Source organism: Ceratocystis lukuohia, assembly GCF_044167205.1.
Source record: "Ceratocystis lukuohia strain C4212 chromosome Unknown Supercontig2_pilon, whole genome shotgun sequence".
Taxonomy (NCBI): domain Eukaryota; kingdom Fungi; phylum Ascomycota; class Sordariomycetes; order Microascales; family Ceratocystidaceae; genus Ceratocystis; species Ceratocystis lukuohia.
The window spans coordinates 4,480,016-4,501,748 of NW_027263521.1; the positions used below are offsets into that span (position 1 = coordinate 4,480,016).

The window sequence follows — 21,733 nt, forward strand, 5'->3', positions numbered from 1 at the left end:
GACTAGAAATGACCATAGGCTACATACAGATGATAGACATACAGTTCGGAGCCATAGCAATACCCAAGATAGAAACGAGAAACCTAGCTGATACTGACTACAAGATGATACAGGAACTTGGCTGAGAAGCCACAGGGTCCACCCACAGGAAACTGGGAGTGACAGACCCCAGCCTCACGCCAAAAGATCCAGACGAAACAGTGGAGGAATCACTAAGTCAATCAAAGCTGCGCGAGCAGGCCGTACTGACAAGAGACTTGTTCTACTCAGGATACAAGTGGTGAAACCAATAATGCAGTGTCAGAAAGGCGGAGGTTTGTCAGGCAAGAGCTAGGCTTAAATCACTCCAGTTCCTGGAGAGACAGGGAACAGCAAGCCTGGGGCAAGAAAAGGCCTCGGCCGAGCAATCACACGTTCACATCAAGAAGCGACTCAGAATGGCAATCCTCACAACGGGTAGAAACTTCCACAGAGACCCCATCAGCAAGCTAAACACCCCACAGAAGATCTGCCAAGGTGCCAAGTGGGCAGCGAACCCGCAGAGGGCAACATCAACAGTGCTGAAAGCCTCTGGCGGAAAGCTTTGTCACCAAATTTCTGAGGACAACAAAGGGTAGAATCACGCTTGGGAAAGCGCTGATAGTAAACACAAGAAAATAGGCAGAGGCCACAAAGGTAGGTTGGATCATTCTTGCATTAATGCTAATGACTTGACATCTGGACGCTACAATTTTTCATTTGCTTGATGCTAGGTAGATACACCCAGTGTAGAATAGATCTTAAATGTTGAATCAGTTGATTTATGAAAGGGATAACTCCTACACTACGTCCTTGGACTTCACCCATGCAATCAACCGATCCCAGTATCTAAAGGAGATGTAATCAATCAAAAAGCCAGCAGTGCATGTCTCTGCTGAGTTCAGAACAATGGCTCAGATACTGCAAGGAGGCAGCACTCCAAACCCTGGAAACAGCGAAAAGAACGAAAAGGACCAGAGCCTACTAGCACTGCTGCCCAAAGTCAGAAAGTGGCCAATGGCAAGAAGACTTGGACAACAATCGCCAAGCAGGCCAGCGGAGGACTGAATCAACCTATAGAACTAAAGAAAAAGGCTGTCTCGAAGCCTCCTAGGAAAGAGAGTGAGCAGACAGTCAGGGTTTTCATTCAGGGTCCCACCGAAACCAAAGAAGAGGCCATAGCCATGAGCTGGCACAGACGTTCGGAGGCACTCCTAAAGAGTTCAGAATAAAGAAAGTGAACTCAGGCTAGGCGTTCCACACCAAAAGAAGCATAGTGACAGCTGCAGACATGTAATGTGGCGCAAAAGCATGTGAAGTGGGTAGCAAGTGTATCTATGCACAGATGACTGGTCTGACGGACTTCTACGTACTCAGCAAGGGGGGTCCCCTACCCACTGAGGACGAGGAATGGTTCGCTGGACAAATCGCGAAACAGACCACTGGCTAGTTAAGGCTATAAGATGGCAAATAGACACGGAGAAGTATAAGGACACCACTATCTGTTTTATAATCGATATGCTAGAAGGCCACTCACTCTCTACAAGCGTGGAATTTAAGGGAAGCAGTGCCATGGCCATGGTCAAAAGATGCAGAACCTCACTGCCGCCCCTACATTGCATCTGCTGTGAGTTACACCCTACCACGAGGTGTAAAGCAAAGCAGAGATGTAGGCTCTGTGAGGGCCTCTACCACTCTGAAAAGGAGCAATCTGGGGCACCTGCTCCATGCATCGTTTGTAAGTCAGTTGGCCACTCTGCAGGGGAGCCCGGATGCAGAAGGGGAGCCTACACAGAGAGAACAATGACAAAACTATCAGGCAAGACACAGGATATCAGTGGGCGACACAGCCAAGCCAACAAGAAAAAGAAAAGAAAGTCCCTGACTGACTCGGCACCTGAAACTGGGCCAACCCAGCCCTGACAAAGTTAATGTTGGGTAGTCCAACAGTATGGAGTGTTAACGTGGGAAGAGGAGGGATCAACTAAGAACTAGCTCTACGAGGAGCTGTGAAGCGGAACGTAGTAGTCCTATTTGTGCAAGAGCCCTGCATCAGAGCGTGTATGGACTAAACGAAGGAACATACAGAATTTACACGTTACAGCTTGAGAGGAGGATGGTTGAGCCTGGAGAAATCAAGCACACCAAGAGCTATATCCTGTAGATATCAAGACAACCAAAGACATACTCTGACTTTTAGGAGTACAGCACACTAACAATAGCTCTCACTCTTACACAAAAGCTTTCCTCTTCAACTACAGGAAAAGGAGTTTGACCCCAGACAACCCTAGACATTTCGGCAAACAGCAATATACGAAATACTAAGCACATGCACACTTTCGGCCGGAAGGAAAACGGAAAAAAGAATCCATGATCCATGAGCAGTGGATAGAGAATCTCCGGCCTGCTGAGGAGCCTTGAAACGTGAAATTGCGCTTTCGAGAAGTGCAGCGGGCAGTCACGAAGCTGATGATACCCCGTGATGAGAAAATTCCCAGCACAACGTGAGCGTGAGGAGGACCAAGAGACAGCAGAAGTCGTCAAAAACATGATCCTCTTGAGAGAAGAAAGTATGAAGCTCGTTCTGACGGGACGCGAGGGCGGCTGGAACAAGCGGCCCACAGACGAGCCGGTAAGAAAGGTCCTAGGTAGGCCGGGAAAAGCCCAGGATGAAGCAACGAGCCCCACGCCTAGCGGAAAGAAGACCCCATCGCTCGCGGAGATGGCGAGGAGAGCTGCTGCTATGAAGCCAGTAGACAAACAGGGCCTTGCTGTACAAGCCAAGTCTCACGAGACAATCAAACAGGGCAGTGGGCAGCAGACTTACCAACAGAATATGCCTATGTAGTACTTGATCCATGCCTTGTTTATAGCTATTGTTGATTTTTAGACTCTGTGGAAATCCATTTCATCATCTTATGTGCTTGGGAGTGGCAATGAGACTGTAGGGTCATCACCAAGTCCAATGGGGCAAGTCACTCATGTGGCAATGTAGCTCTGAATCATAGCCTAGTGATGAGGTGAAACAGAGAGGGAAAGATCTTGAGTGGCTAATGAGGAGATTTAAAGCGTTGATTAGCCTAATTCACATACATGTTGTCAAAATGACGGGAAGGGTATTGATTTGATTGTTTTGAAATAAGAAGAATACTTTGTTTTGAACAGATTCGTCAAATGCCAACTGGGAAGCTTGGGGTGAACATTTAACAGTAACTATTAGGAGGACGCACTGAATGTCCTGTGAAGAGGAAGAAGAAGGAGAATGAGTGATTGTTCATTGTTTTGTCTATGTCTATCTAAGTCTAGTCCGAGGAGCGGATCTCAGCCATCACCATCATGTTCTAGATCAGGCACATGGGCCTTGGAAGAAGACCCTTGATGTCTGATACTAACCCTAACGTTTGGGCGAACTGGATCAGGGTCAGCAATCTTGGTAACCCTAACCTAAGTTACTGATAACATTCCATTACATATAGTTATGTGGTTCATTGCTAAGATGACTGATCCGCCCCCCATCCCCATCCGTTGATCTACATGTCAGTGCATGAACCATGGCAGGGCTGCCAGGTAGTCAGTCAGTCTTGCGTATAACCTACTGCATACCAAGTAGTAGTGTCACGGTTTAGATACAAGATGTTCTTTGTAGCAGGTTCGGAGATTCAGAATACGTGCATTGAGGGGGAAAAGGAGGAGAAACTATCTAAGCTAACTGAATGTGAGAGGGGTTTTAAGAGATTAATAAGTGGGGCGCAGACCCACCACATCCCAGGCGCAGCCTTAACAAGTAGTTGCTCGCCTAAATATATCTGCTGCTGTAGTGCTCAAGATTCAAGCTGTCAAATGGGATCGCTGCATGCTTTTCCTGAAAGCTGGAATAGTGAATAGAGTTCTAAAGGATTGCGCACCTATTCCTCTCTTCCTTACTGTGCTGTTCATCATTGATCGCCTGGTCGCCCACCCTTAGCATTGAACTGAGAGTAAAGTATTTATTGTGTTATTCAGGCTGTTCTAAATATCTTCATGTATTGCCACTAAGTGTTGTGTATTTACCCGATGTTACTCCGAGCGGGGCCGGAATCTCCAGAACATAGGGTTAGCACGGCCACGATTTCCACAGCACGTGCCCTACTAGACTTGGTATTGGTGCTGTGCATGCAAGGATTCTTCTAGCATCTAAACGTCATGAACTATACAAAACGTTGATGCACTGTCTCCCAACTGACATCTGAATATGGGCATCCTTGAAATTCTATTTTCTGACTTCCTCATTTGCAGTGTTTATTTTCTTTTTTTCACTTTATTCCCCCTCATCACTGCTCTGCACAACTCCCACCCTGCTTTTAGTCCATGTAAGCAATCTTGACCACACTGTTTTGTATGCCTGATACTGACTGTGTCGCCTTCTACAATAGAGCCAGACTTGAAGCAGCTTGGCCTTTTCAGTATGGCTACTCAAGCAGCCACGGACCTTTCCTTTATTGGGGTTACAAATATAACATCGTTCGCAGATCTCTGCCGATATGCACATTGGCCTGAGGATATCAAAGCACCACCACTTTTCACTGGGATTGACCAGGATGAGTTAAAGATGATGATCCAAAATATGAATTCGTGCATTATTGACATCACTGCTGTGCATTTCCCAGAGCTTGGAAGGGAGCTGAAAAGAATCGAGGAACTTGAAATTGTCAACACAGACAACTTCAAATCTCATCTTTCTCTACAAATCAGTTTCGAGGAGTGGTTTGGCCCTGAGATGCTCTCAGGTGACACAGTCAATGAAATCTTGATTCCAGAGGCCAAGCAAGTTATCCGTGAAGCTGAAAAACAGACGAATGAAAATCGACACATGAGTTTCATCCATGCGTTTCACCAAGAAGTACGAAAAGCATTCAAGGCCTCTGAAAAAGCTCATGATGGCTACCAATCTAGCAGTGCTAGGCTCTGTGAGACACTTGACAAGTACCACGACTGGTTTCGCTTTGAAGAAGATAAATATTTGTCGCCTTATACCTCCATCGTTGGACCCTCAGGTACAGGCAAAACATATTCTGTTTCTCAGCTTGCTGTTCAACATGGCAAATATGTCATTTACCTGAACTTTGCTCCAGAGAGAGCGAATGGCTTTCCTCGCAGGTCATCTTATGCCTCTCTCATTCTAGATGCCTTGAATAGAGCAGGCTCTACAGGAAGTCCTCTAGACCAGCGAGCAGCCATAGAATGGAAATGGTCTTTAATAGTTGAGGCACTTCTGCATCTTGCCAGACTGGCTCGGACGTTTGGAATTGGCCCTGCAGACTTTTTCGACTACCAAACTGACCAGGACTGTGGAAAACAGCAGAATCTTATCGCATCTAGCCTTCAGTTCGCCATTTATAAACCCCCATTCCTTCACAAACCAGGTCCAAATGATGACTGGAAGCCGTTTGATACCTACTGCCAACAACTATTCTCGAGTGCTGGGCACAAGGTGAAGCGGGATACTAGAAGCAACACTTTTATTTCCGATAACTCTACTCCTCCCCTTCAGTTTGTTCTCTGTATCGATGAGGCCCGGAATCTTTTGACTGGTACTGCCGATGGAGAACCCAATTTACTATTTCGCACCCTCCGAACAGCCTTATGGAACAGTGCTACAGGTGGTGAGAAAACCTTTTTTGCTGTGTTTCTTGATACAGCACCCAAGATATTCAATTTCTTTCCTACAATTATTGCCCGAGACCCGAGCCAAAAGGTCCCTACCTATCAACGGTCAAATAAATGCCTTTTCCCACACATTTATCAAAGCTTTACTAAAAATATCTTCGCCTCACCAACGCCAGCTCTACTCGATGAACCAAACACAGACTGGAGACAAGTCTTCACTTTTGGTCGTCCCTTATGGGGTGCACTGCTTCAACAGGGTAGTACTGAGGACAATGTGTTCCAACTTTGTCAGGAAAAGTGTGACCCTGACAGGATAGGATTTCAGGCTGATTATAAGACAGTTGCACGTTTGGCTCTTCTCTCATACCGGATTCCTTTCACAGTGTGCAGGTTTTCTCTAGCGGAAGGGTTTGTCTCAGGCTGGATGCATGGTTTGGCAAGTGTTTCGGAAGACCGAGAGGACCTCAAAGTCATGCAACCAACTGACCCGATCCTTGCTATGGCAGCACAGGACCATGGAGTGACAATGGCGCCAAACCTTGTGAAAGTTCTCGAGGCATTTGATAATGCACTGTATTGGAATCATGTCAATGTTAGAGACGTGAACGAGTTCATTGCAGGAATTATCCTTCTTCTTGCATTTGATGCAACTTCATGTGAGAGATACTTCAAGCCTGTTCTTGTTCAAAGCTTCCTTGGAAGTTTGCTTGGCCACTCCATTGTGAAAAAAGCTGAGAAGGTGTTTAAAGACTGCGGACAATCCAAGGTCAAGACTATCCTGCTGGAAGGAAAGGTATTTTTTAATCGAATTCAGAGGCGAGTCACCGCACCAAAAATGGTGGACATTTACAACATGTACAGGAGTTGTACAGCCTGTTACCTTCCAACTAGATTCAATGGGGTAGATATTCTCATTCCAGTTTGGATACCTCGAAAAGCAAGGAGAAACGGCCGTTTTGGCTGTATTCTCATTCAAGTAAAGAATCAAGCCCACCATTCAGTTACCCCAGACACATTGAACTCTGCCTATTGCCACACTGAGGATGGGTTTCAGAAGCTTGAATATGACAACGAAGTGCCTATCATGGGCCTGATGATGTGTTTGAGGGGCACAAAATATGGCACTGAAGTTCGAGCGCCCTCAGGAAATTCAAGCAAGAATCTCGGGGTGATCTTGTGCGTTGGGCTGGACTCCAAGCAATATCCTATATTTCATGAATCACAAGAAAACCAACTGGCACAGGTGAAGCAGCAAGTGCTGCGTTTGCTAGAGTCACTTGGATGTGATGTCCATAGCCAAAAGCTGGAAAAGACTGCACAGGCTTATGAATCACTCAAGTTCGAAAATGAGTTCTTTCCTTGAGCCTAGTGATGGTGTGAGCTAGCTATCACTAGTCTTTTTAATAGTTCAACCTTAGGCACTAGAAATCATTTTATATTAACTTACATGTTCAAATGATGAAAAGGCACTGGCATCAGGGTCTTGGGACAAGACAGTCAAGATCTGGGATGCGACTTCTGGTGGGCGCCTGTAGACTCTTGAGGGTTACCAACGAAAGGTGACATCAGTGGTGTTCTAAACCAGCTTTCAGCGTCGGATATCACTCTCATTTGTTGACAGTTACTGTATTAGTGGTTATTGTGTTTGGGTTTTGCAGAAACAAAAATGGATTCTTTGGCCGACCTCAAGATAAAAACATGGCAAAATATTTTAATAACCTAATCTCATGCCTACCCTGTTCTCTTGATCTATAAGCACCCGTTTGACATGTTCTTCTGCCAAGGCCAGCCTTACCTCCCATTCCACAGTGGCTTTCTTTCAAACACGCCAACCACCACTTCTCAACAGCTCGGCCGCTACCTGCGCATCAATACCCATCTAATCAATTGATTTCTTGCCTCTTCTTCTGTCATCTCCCCTCTATCCTATAGCTTGGTCCTTTTTGCTCTGCACCACTTGTTAAATGCCTCATTCGACTGTATATGTATCTGGTTTTGAGACTCTAATAATGCTATCTGGAACGGCGCGATCGCCCAGCCTTCAGCATTTCTTGCTTGGATGGGTGTAGCTCATTTCTAGATTTACTGCAACTATAGCAACTCCACTTGTAATGACCTCAATCATCAAGCTAGTCTCATCAGAGTTGTAGATATCAACTAGGTTGATGATACTATATTTCGTGATTGTGTTCTCCACTACCCTAAACCCATCGCAAATAATGGTCAAACTCTCACATTTTGCTCTCTCGTGCTTGTGGCTGCGATTGAACCATACTGTGAGGTCTAGTCCTCACTTGACGCAGTTAGACGCCTAGTGATTGCCGACGGGTAACGTGTTGTGGTCAATGAGCAAGCGATTGGCCATTTCTTCCATACCACACAATAACAGAAAGAATTCTTATAACTCCAGATTAACATCTAACTGTAAAGTAATACACTCCTATAGATCACATAGTCTGTATGACTCAGGAATCCAATCGCGTCGAGAGTGAACACCCATAGCCAACTTGGTAGATTCCTGCAGCACATCAAGGATCTAATTTTGGCTCAATTTTAAGGGCCTTCAACTCGAGAAGAATTCTACCTTCAGTATTCATGTAATGATCTATGGATCATGTATGGTTCAGGCCCTGCCCTCACCCAGGAAACCATACGATGCACCAAAAGTCCCTTTTTTCTCTCTAGCCCTTTCCTAGTGCCTCCTAGTGTCTCCTAGTGCCTCTTCCTAGTGTCTTCCTTTAAGTCCCTCTGCCAAAGCGCATATCTCCCAACGTACATATAAACCACCCAACCTCCATAGTTAGCATAGCTCATTTTAGTTTCTTTTAGAACTTATCGAGTTCTTCTTTAATACAGAGCTGTTATACAATTGAATCTTCTTGTATCTCGTGAAGCCTTACAATTCAGATCTGGCACAAATCCTAGTTGAAAGTTCATTGATCAATAAGAGATGCCGCAAGTTGAGTAATTATTGTGTCAAGCATGCTTCTTTGTCGCACAAGCGTATCCTGTACGTTACACAAACTGTTAGTGTGGAAAGGGGTTAACCTGTGGAATAGATCTCAAATGTTGTAGAATAGATCTTAAATGTTGAATCAGTTGGTTTATTAAAGGGTTTAAGTCTATGCTACGTCCTGGAACTATTCCTTTTGTTGAAATTGGTCCTTATTTTATTATTTTAAAGTAGATAAAAAGTTTTACCACTCCTCTTTTCCTAAATACTCCCCTTTTTAAGATAAGCACAGAGTCTTATCAGTTTACCCGAACCTCATCCGGAACTTGTTGGGAAGTGTTGTGGAGAATCTGTCCTCAGTCGGGTTAACACTGGGTAAACCTGTGCATAAATACACCGGCCTAGTTGTGCATAGTGATAGAACTTAAACCTTTAATAAATAAATAGAAAATCAATACACTTCACAACAGGTTATGAGCCCGGTGTTTCTAGCACACTAAAAATCACCTTCGAAAACAGACAATTGAGACGACAACCGTGAACGAGAAACAAGTCGAGAACCGAACCGATAAATCTTGAAGACGGAATTGAAAGACGTGTCAACGTTACCACCATCAGGACTAGGACTGAAGAGGTTTTCTATTCAAAAAAAAAAAAAAAAAACCTACTATCTCAGCCTAATCAACAACACATACAACATAATCTACCCTAATTCTCAACCTCTCCTACCAAAAAAAAAAAAAAAATCCAGTCGTCGCTACAATCTCACAACAAAATGAGCAACCCACCCGCCCAGAACCAATACCTGACCCAAGAGGATGTCACAAAAATGATCAAGGGGATCTTTGAGACCCTTGAATCAAACAAGGCGACAACTACGAAGGAAAGCAGACAAGATGCCCAGCCATCAATCCTAGCCAGGGAAATGATACTTCACAATTTCCCGAAACTAAATGCAAATAACTGGGACAAATGGGTGAAGCACGCGGTTCGTGCTTTGAAAGGCGTTAAGGTACTCTATTTGTTCAAGGACACTGGAGAAAAAGAATTTGAGGACGCGATGGACCTCGTCAAAACCGAAGCAGAACGGTCAATCGATGAGCAACAAGCGTTCACAATCCTACGTGCCGGCATGGACGAAGAAACACAGCTGGCAACTGAGGGGATAGAAACTGTCTCCAAATGCTGGACTACCTTGAAGGCACAATTCGCCATCTCCACAAGCCGCAAACATTGCAACATGATGGAAGAAATCGCGGAGCATATGAAGTGGCAAGATGGAGATCAAGCAACCAGCAAATGGCATAGCATCAGGCACAGGTTGGCAGAAACGACAGAGTATGCACCCCTAGGCAGGGACCAGTTGATCACACACTTCATGGCTAGGCCCATCGTGAAATGCTGGATGATGCATCTGCCACCTAAAATCGCCGAAATCTTTGAAAGACAAATTCGGCAGGGAAATGGCACCTGGAATGATGTTATGGAGAAGATAGATGATGAGATCGTAATATCATCTAACAGACAGAGAGAATCCAATCAGACTGACTCCTCGAAAGCGAAACAAACGAGGAATGCTGGAAAGCCAAAATGCTTTTTCTGCCAAAAGATCGGACACAAAGAAGAGGAATGTAGGAACAAGCAGACCTGGGAGCAGAGGAAGATTTCCGCCAACATGAGTCACATGGACCCCTCAAGTAAGAAGACCCCGACTACTGGATAGTTGACAGTGGTACCACACATCATTTGACAGGCGATCTAACGAGACTTTACAGCTTCCAAAGAATAGACCCCATACCGGTTCATTGGGGAGGTCTCCGCTTAGTAACCAACACATACGGCCTGGCCAAGATTGATGTGGGGGGATCAGAGGTTACTATAAATGTGTATCATGTAGACGGTTTAAATCAAAATCTGTTATCAGTAAGACAATTGTGCCGAAAAAGAATCGAGGTTCTAGCATTGGAACATGGAGCCTTCATCAGAAAGAATTACAAAAGAACCGACCTCACTGAGAAGGACGGACTGTATACAATTCCATGCATGGGAGGAATGGATATGCGTATGAAGACAATACCATATGAGGAAGCTCATGTCAAGTTTGGGCATGTAGGTGAACAAAAACTTAGAAAACTACACCAACAGTCAGCAGACAAGCATTCTTGGAAGATTGCTGCGAAGCCGACAAACTTTCACTGTCAAACATGTGTAAAAGGGAAGATCACCAAGACGAATGGACACTCCCACACACTGCCTAGCCAAGAACCACTCGACCTGATACACATGGACATATCAGGCAATCACCCAATTGGTATCGACAAGACGCAATACTACATCATCATAGTCGACGATGCGTCAAAGTACAAATGGGTACTCCCCATACAGCAAAGAAAGGACACAGCGGAGGTTCTAAACAGCTGGAAAAAGAGAATTGAGTTAAAAATGAACAAAACAATCAAAGCGTTCAGAACTGATAACGCCCCAGAACTCAAGAAACTGACATTGCAATGGCAGGCAAGCCACGGCTCTGAAGCGCAGTTCACTATCCCAGGAACGTCGAGTCAAAACGGTATAGCTGAAAGGGCAATCAGAACGATCAATGATTCAGTTCGCACGATACTAGCGGACTCATCAATGCCCACCAGTTTCTGGCCCTACGCAGCCACACACTCGGCATACATAGCGAATAGAGCGAGCATCAGAGACGCAAAATCGCCATTCGAACTATTCTTCAACATAGCTCCAAACAACATGCATATACACAGATGGGGCTGCAAAGTAGTATTCCACAACGTCTACAACAAGAATCCAAACACACGGCAGAGAAACAAACTGGAAACTCGTGGACGGGAAGGAATCCTACTGGCAATTGATGAGAAGGTAACTGGGAGGTACACATGCTGGGACATCATGAAGAACAAAACATTTGTTACAGAGTCATTGCAATTTTTCGAAAATATATCCGGTGGAGACTTGCTGGAGTCGGATCAACCCAACAAAGATGTCTCGACACCCGAGGAACTCGTGCAAGAAGAACAGGCAAACCATGAAGACGATCAGTCAACACCAAGACAAGGAATGAACACTCTGGGGGAAAACAACCAAGTTGATCACCAGGTCAATGAGCTGGAGACACAGGACGACAACCTGGCAATTCAGGAACCACAAAACCCAAACATGGATGACGATGAATATGTCACCCCAGAGGGACAAGACATGATGATCGATGGGCAAGACGAGGACACAGAAGCAGAAGAGACACAGAAGGATGTGGAGCAAGACTCAACGAATGAAATTGAGGACACTCCCGACACGGTCCAAAGAAGGATCGACAGCCAATTACACGATCTATATATCCGTGGAATCTTGAAAAGGCCGTACAACATCTTTCAACAGGATGAAAAGAACGATGAAAACCCACAAGCAAAGAGAATCAGAGCAATGATGGCTACAATGCTGAAACGGGAACCAGGAACATATGCCGAAGCCATCATGCACCCGACACATGCATCAGAATGGCGAGAAGCGATAGACGCAGAAATACGAACTCTGCGAAAATTCGGAACTTGGACAGAAGTGCCATTCAGAAACGGCATAAAACTAGTAAACACCAAGTTTATCTTCAAGATCAAACCGAGCACCGATGAACAGCCAGAAAGGTTCAAAGCTAGACTTGTGGCACAAGGCTTCAGACAGGAACAAGGTGTTGACTTCCATGAAACTTACGCACCAACCCCAAAACAAACAACAACCAGAGCTTTCTTTGCAATGGTATGTGGTCTTAATCTGGAGTGCCGCAAAGTAGACGCGAGGAATGCATTTGCTCAAGCCAAACTGGAAGAAATGGTGTATGTGAATCCACCTCCACACCTCAAGAAGCCGGACACCATCTGGAAACTGAACAAGGCTCTATATGGTCTGAGACAAGCATCCCATGCCTGGCGCAACACAATAATACCATGCCTAAACAAACTTGGACTAGTCAAATGCCCGGATGACGAGTGCATCATGATTAATCCACAGAAACGAATTATTGTGCTTGTATACGTTGATGACATAGCCGTGGCAGGCCCTGACAAACCCCAGATCAGTCAACTCATAGAGGGACTTGCGAAAATGATTGAGATCAAGGACATGGGGGAATTGAAAACTTTCCTAGGCATGGAAGTCAATCGAAACAGAGACAAAGGAAAGATGTGGCTCAGTCAAAAGCAATACATCATGAAGATGTCTGAAGAGCTCGACATCACTGCACCACGAGCAAAACCGGTCAGCACCCCAATAGCAGCATGGGAAACGTTGGAACCAATACGCGAAGAAGAAAAGAGCGTCGACAAGAAAACATATCAGTCACTGATTGGAACACTGATGTACCCAAGCGTTATGACAAGACCGGACATAGCTTTCGCTACAGCAATGCTATCACAACACAACTCGAATCCAGCCGAAAGGCATTTAGATGCTGCCAAACGAGTTGCAAGATATCTTAGAGATACTGCCTCACTGGGCATTGGATTTAGCTTACGGCGCTCTGGGGGAATGGAGGAATCCTTGATAGGATACTCTGACGCGGACTACGCGAACTCCAAAGACAGAAAGTCGGTATCAGGTATGGTGTTTACCCTAGCTGGTGGCCCTATAAAATGGAAAGCTCAGAAACAACGAAGCGTAGCAACCTCAACAACCGAGGCTGAGTATGTCGGATTTACTCCCTGTGCTAAAGAAGGCATCTGGATACACAGAATGATACAGTGGTGTCTCGAAAGGCTACAATTCGACGGAAAAAGAAGTAAAACTGCGCAAACCATTAAGCTAAGAGCCAACACTCTGATATACGGAGACAATCAAGCTGCCTTAAAGATCGCCAACAACCTAGGAGCCAGCGACAAAACCAAGCACATTGACATACAGCATCATGCAGTTAAGGACTGGATTCAACAGGGGAAAGTGAAACTTGAATACGTTGCAACAGAAGACATGCTGGCAGATGGACTTACAAAACCACTCAACAACGTCAAGTTCAACAAGTTCAGATCACAGATGAACATCAGTATACCTGGCGAATCCGAATGATGTTGATTCTGGGGGAATGTTGTGGAGAATCTGTCCTCAGTCGGGTTAACACTGGGTAAACCTGTGCATAAATACACCGGCCTAGTTGTGCATAGTGATAGAACTTAAACCTTTAATAAATAAATAGAAAATCAATACACTTCACAACAGGAAGTTTGCTTCAACACCTTTTGTATTGTGGTGTCAATCATGTCACGTGATCAGCCACAATAGATTCGGATAAGTGGGGCACGTATGGGACGCCACTTAACATGTATACCGCGCCACGCAACATAACCCTAAGCAGAGCTGAATTTTCCGCACAGTGCCATATATTCACCCGATGTTATTCCGAATAGAGCTGGAATCTCCACAATATAGGGTTAACAACTTCCATGCCACGTGCATGTCATGCATGGATTCTGCGAGTATCTAAACATCATCATTAACTAAACAATAACTCGATGTGCTGTCTCCATTTCATCATCAGCAAACTGATATCCAAACATTAGAACCCTTGAAATTCCATTTCCTGACTTTCTCGCCTTCATTGTTTAATCTTCCACTTCATTACCCCTCTTTACTGCTCTACACAACTCTTACCCTACTTTTAGTGTCCATGTAAGCAATCTTGACTGTGATGTTTTGTATGCTTTATACTGACTATATCTACTTCTACAATAGAGTCAGACTTGAAGCAACTTAGCATTTTCAGTATGGATACTCAAGCAGCCATGGACCTTTCCTTTACTGGGGTTACAAATTTCACATCATTCGCAGATCTCTGCCGATATGCACAGTGGCCTGAGGATGTCAAAGCACCACCACTTTTTATTGGGATCGATCAAGATGTGTTAAAGACAAGCATCCAGCAAATTAGTTTGCCTATCATTGACTTGACCATTACACATTTCCCAGAGCTTAGAAGGAGGCTCAAAAAACTTGAGAAACATATAAATGTCAAAATGGACAACTTCAAAATTCATCTTTCTCTAAAAGCCGACTTCGAAGAGTGGCTTAACAGCAAAGCATTCTCATGTGATACAGTCAATAAGATATTGATTCCAGAGGTCGAGCAGGTTATCCATGAAGCTGAAAAACAAACGAATGAACACATGAGCTCAACCCATGTGTTTCACCAAGAAGTACGAAAAGCATTCAAGGCTTCCGAAAGAGCTCACAATGGCTACCAATCTAGTAGTGCTAGGCTCTGTGAGACACTTGACAAGTACCACGACTGGTTTCGCTTTGAAGAAGATAAATATTTGTCGCCTTATACGTCCATTGTTGCACCCTCAGGTACAGGCAAAACATACTCTGTTTCTCAGCTTGCTGTTAAACATGGCAAATATGTCATTTATCTGAACTTCGCTCCAGAGAGAGCGAATGGCTTTCCTCGCAGGTCACCTTATGCCTCTCTCATCCTACATGCCTTGAATAGTGCACGTTCTAAAGAAAGCCCTCTCGACCAGCGAGCAGAGATGGAATGGAAATGGTCCTTAATAGTTGAGGCACTTCTGCATCTTGCCAGACTGGCTCGGACTTTTGGAGTTGGCCCTACAGACTTTTTCGATTACCAAACTGACCAGGACTGTGGAAAACAGCAGAATCTTATCGAATCTAGCCTTCAGTTCGCTATCAGTAAACCCCCATTCCTCCACAAACCAGGTCCAAATGATGACTGGAAGCCTTTTGAAACCTACTGCCAACATCTATTCACTAGTGTAGGGCATAAGGTGAAGCAGAATACTAGAAGCAACACTTTTATTTCCGGTAGCTCTACTCCTTCCCTTCAATTTGTTCTCTGTATCGATGAGGCCCGGAATCTTTTGACTGGCACCAGCGATGGAGAACCCAATTTACTATTTCGCTCTCTCCGAACAGCCTTATGGAACAGTGCTACAGGTGGTGAAAAAACCTTTTTTGCCGTGTTTCTTGACACAGCATCCAAGATATCCAATTTCTCTCCTGCTATTGCACAAGACCCTAGCCAAAAGGTCCCTACCCATGAACGGCCAAATAAATGCCTTTTCCCACCTCTTTATCAAAGCTTTACCAAGAATATCTTCGCCTCACCAACTCCAGCTTATCTTCATGAACCAAACACAGACTGGAGACAAATCTTCACTTTTGGCCGTCCCCTATGGGGTGCACTGCTTCAACAGGGTAGTACCGAGGACAGTGTGTTCCAACTCAGTCGGGAAAAGTGTGACCCTGACAGGGTAGGATCTCAAGTTGATGATAAAACAGTTGCACGTTTGGCCCTTCTTTCATACCGGATTCCTTTCAAAGTGTGCAAATTTTCTCTAGCAGAAAGATTTGTCTCAGGCTGGATGCATGGATTGGCAAATGTTTCAGAAAACCGAGAGGACCTCATAATCATGCAACCAACTGATCCAATTCTCGCGTTGGCAGCAAAGAGCCATGGAGTGACAATGGGGCCAAGCCTTGTGAAAGCCCTTGAGGAATTTGATACTGCCCTGTACTGGAATCATATCAATGTCGGAGAGATGGGGGAGTTCATTGCAGGAATTATCCTTCTTCTTGCATTTGATGCAATTTCACATGAGAGATACTTCAAACCTGTTCTTGTTCAAAACTTCCTTGGAAGTTTGCTCGGTCAATCTATTGCGGAAAAAGCTGAGAAGGTGTTTAAAGACGGTCGACAATCCAAGGTCAAGACTATGCTTCTGGAAGGAAATGTATTTTTTAATCGAATTCAGAGACGAGTCACCGCACCGAAAATGGTGGACATTTACAACATGTACAGGAGTTGTACAGCCTGTTACCTTCCGACTAACTTCAATGGGGTAGATATTCTCATTCCGGTTTGGGTCTCTGGAAAAGCAAGGAGAAAAGGGCATATTGGCTGTATTCTCATTCAAGTAAAGAACCAGGCCCATCATTCAGTTACAAAAGGCAGATTGAACTCTGCCTATCACCACACTGACGATGGGGCTCAGAAGCTTGAATTTGACAACGAAATGCCCATCATTGGTTTGATGATGTGTCTGAGGGGCAAAAACCATGGCACTGAAGTTCGAGTGCCCTCAGGAAATTCAAGAAAGAATCTCGGGGTGATCTTGTGCGTTGGCCTAGACTCCAAGCAATATCCTATATTTCATGAACCATCGGACAACAAACTAGCACAAGTGAAGCAGCAAGTGTTGCGTTTGCTGGAGTCACTTCTATGTGATGTCTATGGCCAACAGCTGGAAAAGACTGCAGAGGCTCATGAATTAATCAAGTTCGAAAATGAGTTCTTTCCTTGAGGTCAGTGGGTAGAGAAGATGGTAGTAAGAAATACCTATCACTAGTATCTTTAATAGCTCAACTTCAGGCACTTGAAAATCATGTTATATTAACTTCCATGAGAATGCATGTATAACATGACGTGCGTGATAAGCGAGCGATGGACACTAATGGTGGACGCACTTTTACCAACCTTCCGAATTCAATCGCAATAGAAATAACTACCATAATCTATCTGATCAAGTAAAATCAACCCCTATACTATTCCCTGTTGACTTCTATTATCTCTCGGCAGGTCCTTGCATTATGTCCAGTTCTTTCTGCAAACACAACACTCCTGGACCTTTGCTCTTCTTGACCGTCTGTGACCACCTCGCGAGGATTCAGCTGTTACCTGCACATCAATATCTATCTGATCAATTGATTTTAATGCTTCCCCTATAGTTAAAGGCCCTTTTTTCTATATTCTAGTCCATTTACCCCTCTGGTGCCGCCCTACAGTCTTACTTTCTTGTTGAAGTTGTCGATCCCTTTCCGGTACGAACACCATCTCATGCGTCATAACAGTTGTTGTCCTCTCAAAATGTTTTACAGCTTAAATATTTGACTCAGGGCGCTGCTCTTATTATTCCCAATTCTTCCTTGCAGATACTTGGAATGCGATTGGGCCTCAATCACTGTCTTTGGAGCCCCTGCAGTCCAAGGGGTTGATGGTATTTTGACCTCTACGGTATGCGTCGGAGTCCATAGCTGCAGATCAAGCTTCGAGATGACATTTTCTGGGCCAAAGGGAGCAAAACCAGCTCCTCTAAAACCTCCCTAGAAATTGCTTTCTATAATAGTAGCTGGATGGGCGGCGTGAAAGGCAGGACAGAACTCGGTGTTACGGGTGAGGCGCAATGCTATGATTCGTATATAATCTTTATTGATTGATGAGGAGGGAAAGGAGTCTATCTAGAAGGTTGTGCTGGTGAGCAGGGTGAAATACCTCACTTACCCCCTGTGTTTCCGCCCACCTTCACCGCCTTCCATATTCAGTACTAAACTGCAATACTCGGTCTTGGAGACGCGGGTTATAGAGCATCTGATCAAATGCTCTATTTGTTGACTGTATGCCTTTTTCGCTAGGCTAAAGCACCCACCCTACGTCAAGAGGCTGAAGTAGATGAGAAGCATCAGCAGGCATACAGAGCGCAATAATCTTGTTCTCCTTGTAATATTCCTCACATTCGACGGAGTGGTGACTTTCACGACCATCAAGGATCAAGAGGCGTTAGCGACTGTTCGTTCGCTTAACTCTAGCCCGAACAAAGTCTTTCGCCACTCAAGACCTAGCTTATTATTAGTCCATCCATTTCCACTCAATGCAACAACCCAATCGCCGGGGACATCGCATTCATGGTACCAACTGGCAAGGTGATCCTTGCCTGCACCAATGATAAACAGCGGGATTGACCGACCCATTGATCCCCTCGATCAAAGCAATCCATTCACGGGTTCTAGGCTGTACTTGCTTCGGTCTTGCTGGCCTGTAGGAGCTTATAACGGCTGTTCCAGGCTCGATCAAGGCCATCATAAAGCCAGTCTCAAAGTTGCGAGGGAAATCCTCGCGAATCCAGGTCAAGAATGAAGTGGACTAATATCTACTCTTCCTGATCAGATAGTAACCGTGATATCAGGATAGAATCACGCTGCGATTGGATGCTGCTTTTGCGGCGACGTAGCCTAGGCCCAGTGATCTTGTACACTTTTGGAGCGCCGGGTACTTGATTTTGGGTTATTTTTGAGGGCCTAAAGGGCAAGAAGGGTTCTGGCTTCAGTTGAGGATTGTGGCATTATTGGTGGTTGAGAAATAGTTGATAGAATAGAAGTCTATGATGTAAGAGGGAAAAGTGCGTCGCCCACTTACTTACCTGTGTCGCTCGCTTATCAAGCACATTAAATGCATTGAAAGTCAGAAAACATGGCAAGTCTGAAAAAAACCCTGCGACTCCCCTTACTTTCCTTTTTGCAACTATTTCTCAACCACCAGGCAGGCATGCCACAGTTAAGCAAAGAAAATGATATAACTCTCGATCCTCAGGCCCTTGGAAATAACCCAAAATTACGCGCCTATTTCACTGCAAGGATATACAAAGCCTAGGCTCTTGAGGGTTCTCCCCAGCTGCGTAGTGTGGAAGAAATATCCAACCGACATCTCGCTGACAGTGACACGTCACCCATTAGCAAGCACTGAGCTGCTAACTTCATCAAGCGACAACCATACCTCAAGACGTGTTTTATTCGTAGGTATGACCACGGGAGGGCCAAATGCGAAGATCCAGCCCTTGTTCGCGATTAGTTTAGGCTTGTGGAACGCACAATTTCGAAGTATAGTACCAACCTAGCCAACATCTACACCTTTAATGAGGCTGGCTTTACCATGGGCATTATTGCAATTGTAATGGTTGCCACAGGCGTGGAACGACCTGCGAAGACAAAATCAGTTCAACCAGGAAAATAAGAATAGAATAGATTACAGTCATCCAGGCAATCAAGGCAGAAGGCTGGGTAATTCGCACCATTCGTCGTGGTTGTGGGCCAATATCATCTCGCTAACTGTTACCAAGAAGACAACCTTCAGAACGATCAGGCTATCGTGACAAATCACAATGGCTGGACAAATAATGATACAAGTCTTGAGTAGCTCGGGCACTTTGATCGAGACACTATAGCTCGATCAGCTAGTCGCTCTCGGCTTCTGATCCTTGATGGGCATGACAACCACCACTCTGTCGAATTTGAGAAATATTGTCAAGTCAACCACATCACCACGCTGTGTATGCCGCCTCATTTGCCTCGCCTACTTCAGCCTCTTGATGTCAGATGCTTTGGACCGTTCAAGGAGGTCTATGGTCGACAAATTGAGCATCTAATCAGGTGCCCGATAACCCAAGTTTCCAAGATTGATTTCCTTCTAGCTTTTTCTGCTCCCACCAAGCAGCTGTGGCAGAAAGTAATATCAAGGGACGTTTTTTAAAGGAGCTGGGCTTGTTCCATTGAATGGAGAAAGCGTGGTGTCAAAGCTTTACGTGTAGCTACGGACTCCAACACCGACCGAGGAGGACGCTGGCTTCCCTGACCCTTGGGTTTCTGGGACCCCAAAGACAGCGCTTGAAGCTAGCTCTCAGTTTGAATACCTCAAAAGACGGATCAAAAGGTATAAGAGCAGCTCACCCGCATCCAACCTTGAGACCCTAACGTCATTAACCAAGGGAACAAAAGCGGCAATGCATCAGAGGACCTTATTATAGTCTGAGGCTCAGGACCTCCAACGGGCAAGTGAGATCCTTGGCAAGCAGCGTAGGGCCTAAAGAACCCGACTACGAAATGGGGGGAAGATGCCTGTAGGCGAGAGGGAGGATAATATTAACCAGGAAGATGTTGAGGTGCAGGTGAGGTCGGGGAAGTTCAGCAGCAGCGAGGGAAAGGCAATGTGGAAGATGTGGTGCAGGTGGCCATAACTCAGCAACATGTCAAATTGCTGTTGAAATATCTAGAGAACAGGGCAGCGATTAGTTTGAATTGATTTGTGATTTTTTTTTAAAGTTTTCTATAGAATCCTTTCTCGGGGGTGCCAACTTCTCCCCGACTGTCTATGTTTTCCGACTTCCTATGAATGCGTGATAATTATGGATAGAATTTATCATCTATATGGTCACTGACAGCGTGGCCAATGCACTTTTTATCTTATAGACTTTGTAATAAAACAATGTTTAAGACCCAAAAAAAAGACGTCGTTTGTTAGAGTTATGGGCACTTGAGCCAAGATATCTTGAAGATACTTTCTGTCGATCGCCCTAGCCTCCCTCGAATATATGACTCCCCATTCCATTCTTCATTAGCAGGATAGCAGTAAACAAGCTATTGTGTGAGAACATAGCTCCAGTATTTCTGTTTGTTTTCTTGTCCTCTATTGTCTCAAGCATAAAAAGCTCTGTTGCCTTTCTTTCCCTCTGTTCTGGCCTCGTTTGTCAGTAACCTGAGTCAGGGTTACAAGCACTGCTGACCCTGTCCAGGTTCAGCCAAATGTTAGGGTTATTATCGGAGATACAGGGCCTTTTCCATGGGTCGTTTGTGCAGTGCATAAATCAGCTGAGATCTGTTCTTCAATTAAGAATTAGATAGACAAGCAATGACCGCAAGTCACAGATCCCTTCTTCTTCTTCTTCTTCTAGTGACATTCAGCACGTCCTGCCAATTCGTACTATTACCTTTTAGATAAGAACAACATTTTATCAATTTATCCAACCTTCATCAGTGCACTATCCCTCGAAGTAAGGCCTAGGAAATCTTGTTAGACATTAATACCACATATCTAGCTGAATGCCAACAAGAGTGACCGGATAGCTGCTGGTTTGATAATTCTTTGATCATCATTGTTACGGGTTGAGGTGCAATGCTGTTGGACATAGATAATCTTTTATGTTCGATGGGATGCTGTTATAATGTGCGGGGTGAACCATTTATCTGCTGGATCCACCATGTTTGTGCCCTGCCTCACCGCCTTCTATTCTCGGGAATAAACTGCAATAGTGGTCGTCCTCAAATACTATCCACGCTCACCTTACTCTTTCTTCCTTTTCGCGAGATTTAATTTCCATCTTCATGACAAGCCCTTGATGTCAAGTGCAGTGGGAATTACCCAGGTTGGGCGTGACTCGGCCAAGGTGGCCGTGTGGTCTGTAACTTGGAATGTTTTATGCAGGAAATCAATTGCAAGGCCTCTACAGTGGTTTTTGGAGGAGTGCATCACGACCTTCCCCAGGACTA

The 21,733-nt window shown here is 44.9% G+C and overlaps 5 protein-coding genes across 5 annotated transcripts; all 5 read left to right on the plus strand.

Moving 5' to 3' along the window:
• Positions 1-2,500: 2,500 nt before the first annotated feature.
• On the plus strand, positions 2,501-2,866 carry HOO65_021104 (Vegetative incompatibility protein HET-E-1; the record flags this gene model as incomplete). Its single annotated transcript, XM_071000244.1, has 1 exon — positions 2,501-2,866. One exon carries the CDS (start codon positions 2,501-2,503, stop codon positions 2,864-2,866), a length of 366 nt encoding a protein of 121 aa, XP_070861742.1.
• Positions 2,867-4,462: 1,596 nt separating this feature from the next.
• HOO65_021105 (uncharacterized protein) lies at positions 4,463-7,027 on the plus strand (the record flags this gene model as incomplete). Its single annotated transcript, XM_071000245.1, has 1 exon — positions 4,463-7,027. The coding sequence occupies one exon, from the start codon at positions 4,463-4,465 to the stop codon at positions 7,025-7,027; it is 2,565 nt and encodes an 854-aa protein (XP_070861743.1).
• Positions 7,028-9,392: 2,365 nt separating this feature from the next.
• On the plus strand, positions 9,393-10,340 carry HOO65_021106 (Retrovirus-related Pol polyprotein from transposon TNT 1-94; the record flags this gene model as incomplete). Its single annotated transcript, XM_071000246.1, has 1 exon — positions 9,393-10,340. The coding sequence occupies one exon, from the start codon at positions 9,393-9,395 to the stop codon at positions 10,338-10,340; it is 948 nt and encodes a 315-aa protein (XP_070861744.1).
• A 560-nt stretch (positions 10,341-10,900) lies between these two features.
• Positions 10,901-13,690, plus strand: HOO65_021107 (Retrovirus-related Pol polyprotein from transposon TNT 1-94; the record flags this gene model as incomplete). The annotated part of the gene is made up of 1 exon (XM_071000247.1): positions 10,901-13,690. The coding sequence occupies one exon, from the start codon at positions 10,901-10,903 to the stop codon at positions 13,688-13,690; it is 2,790 nt and encodes a 929-aa protein (XP_070861745.1).
• Positions 13,691-14,634: 944 nt separating this feature from the next.
• On the plus strand, positions 14,635-16,941 carry HOO65_021108 (uncharacterized protein; the record flags this gene model as incomplete). Its single annotated transcript, XM_071000248.1, has 1 exon — positions 14,635-16,941. One exon carries the CDS (start codon positions 14,635-14,637, stop codon positions 16,939-16,941), a length of 2,307 nt encoding a protein of 768 aa, XP_070861746.1.
• Positions 16,942-21,733: the final 4,792 nt, after the last annotated feature.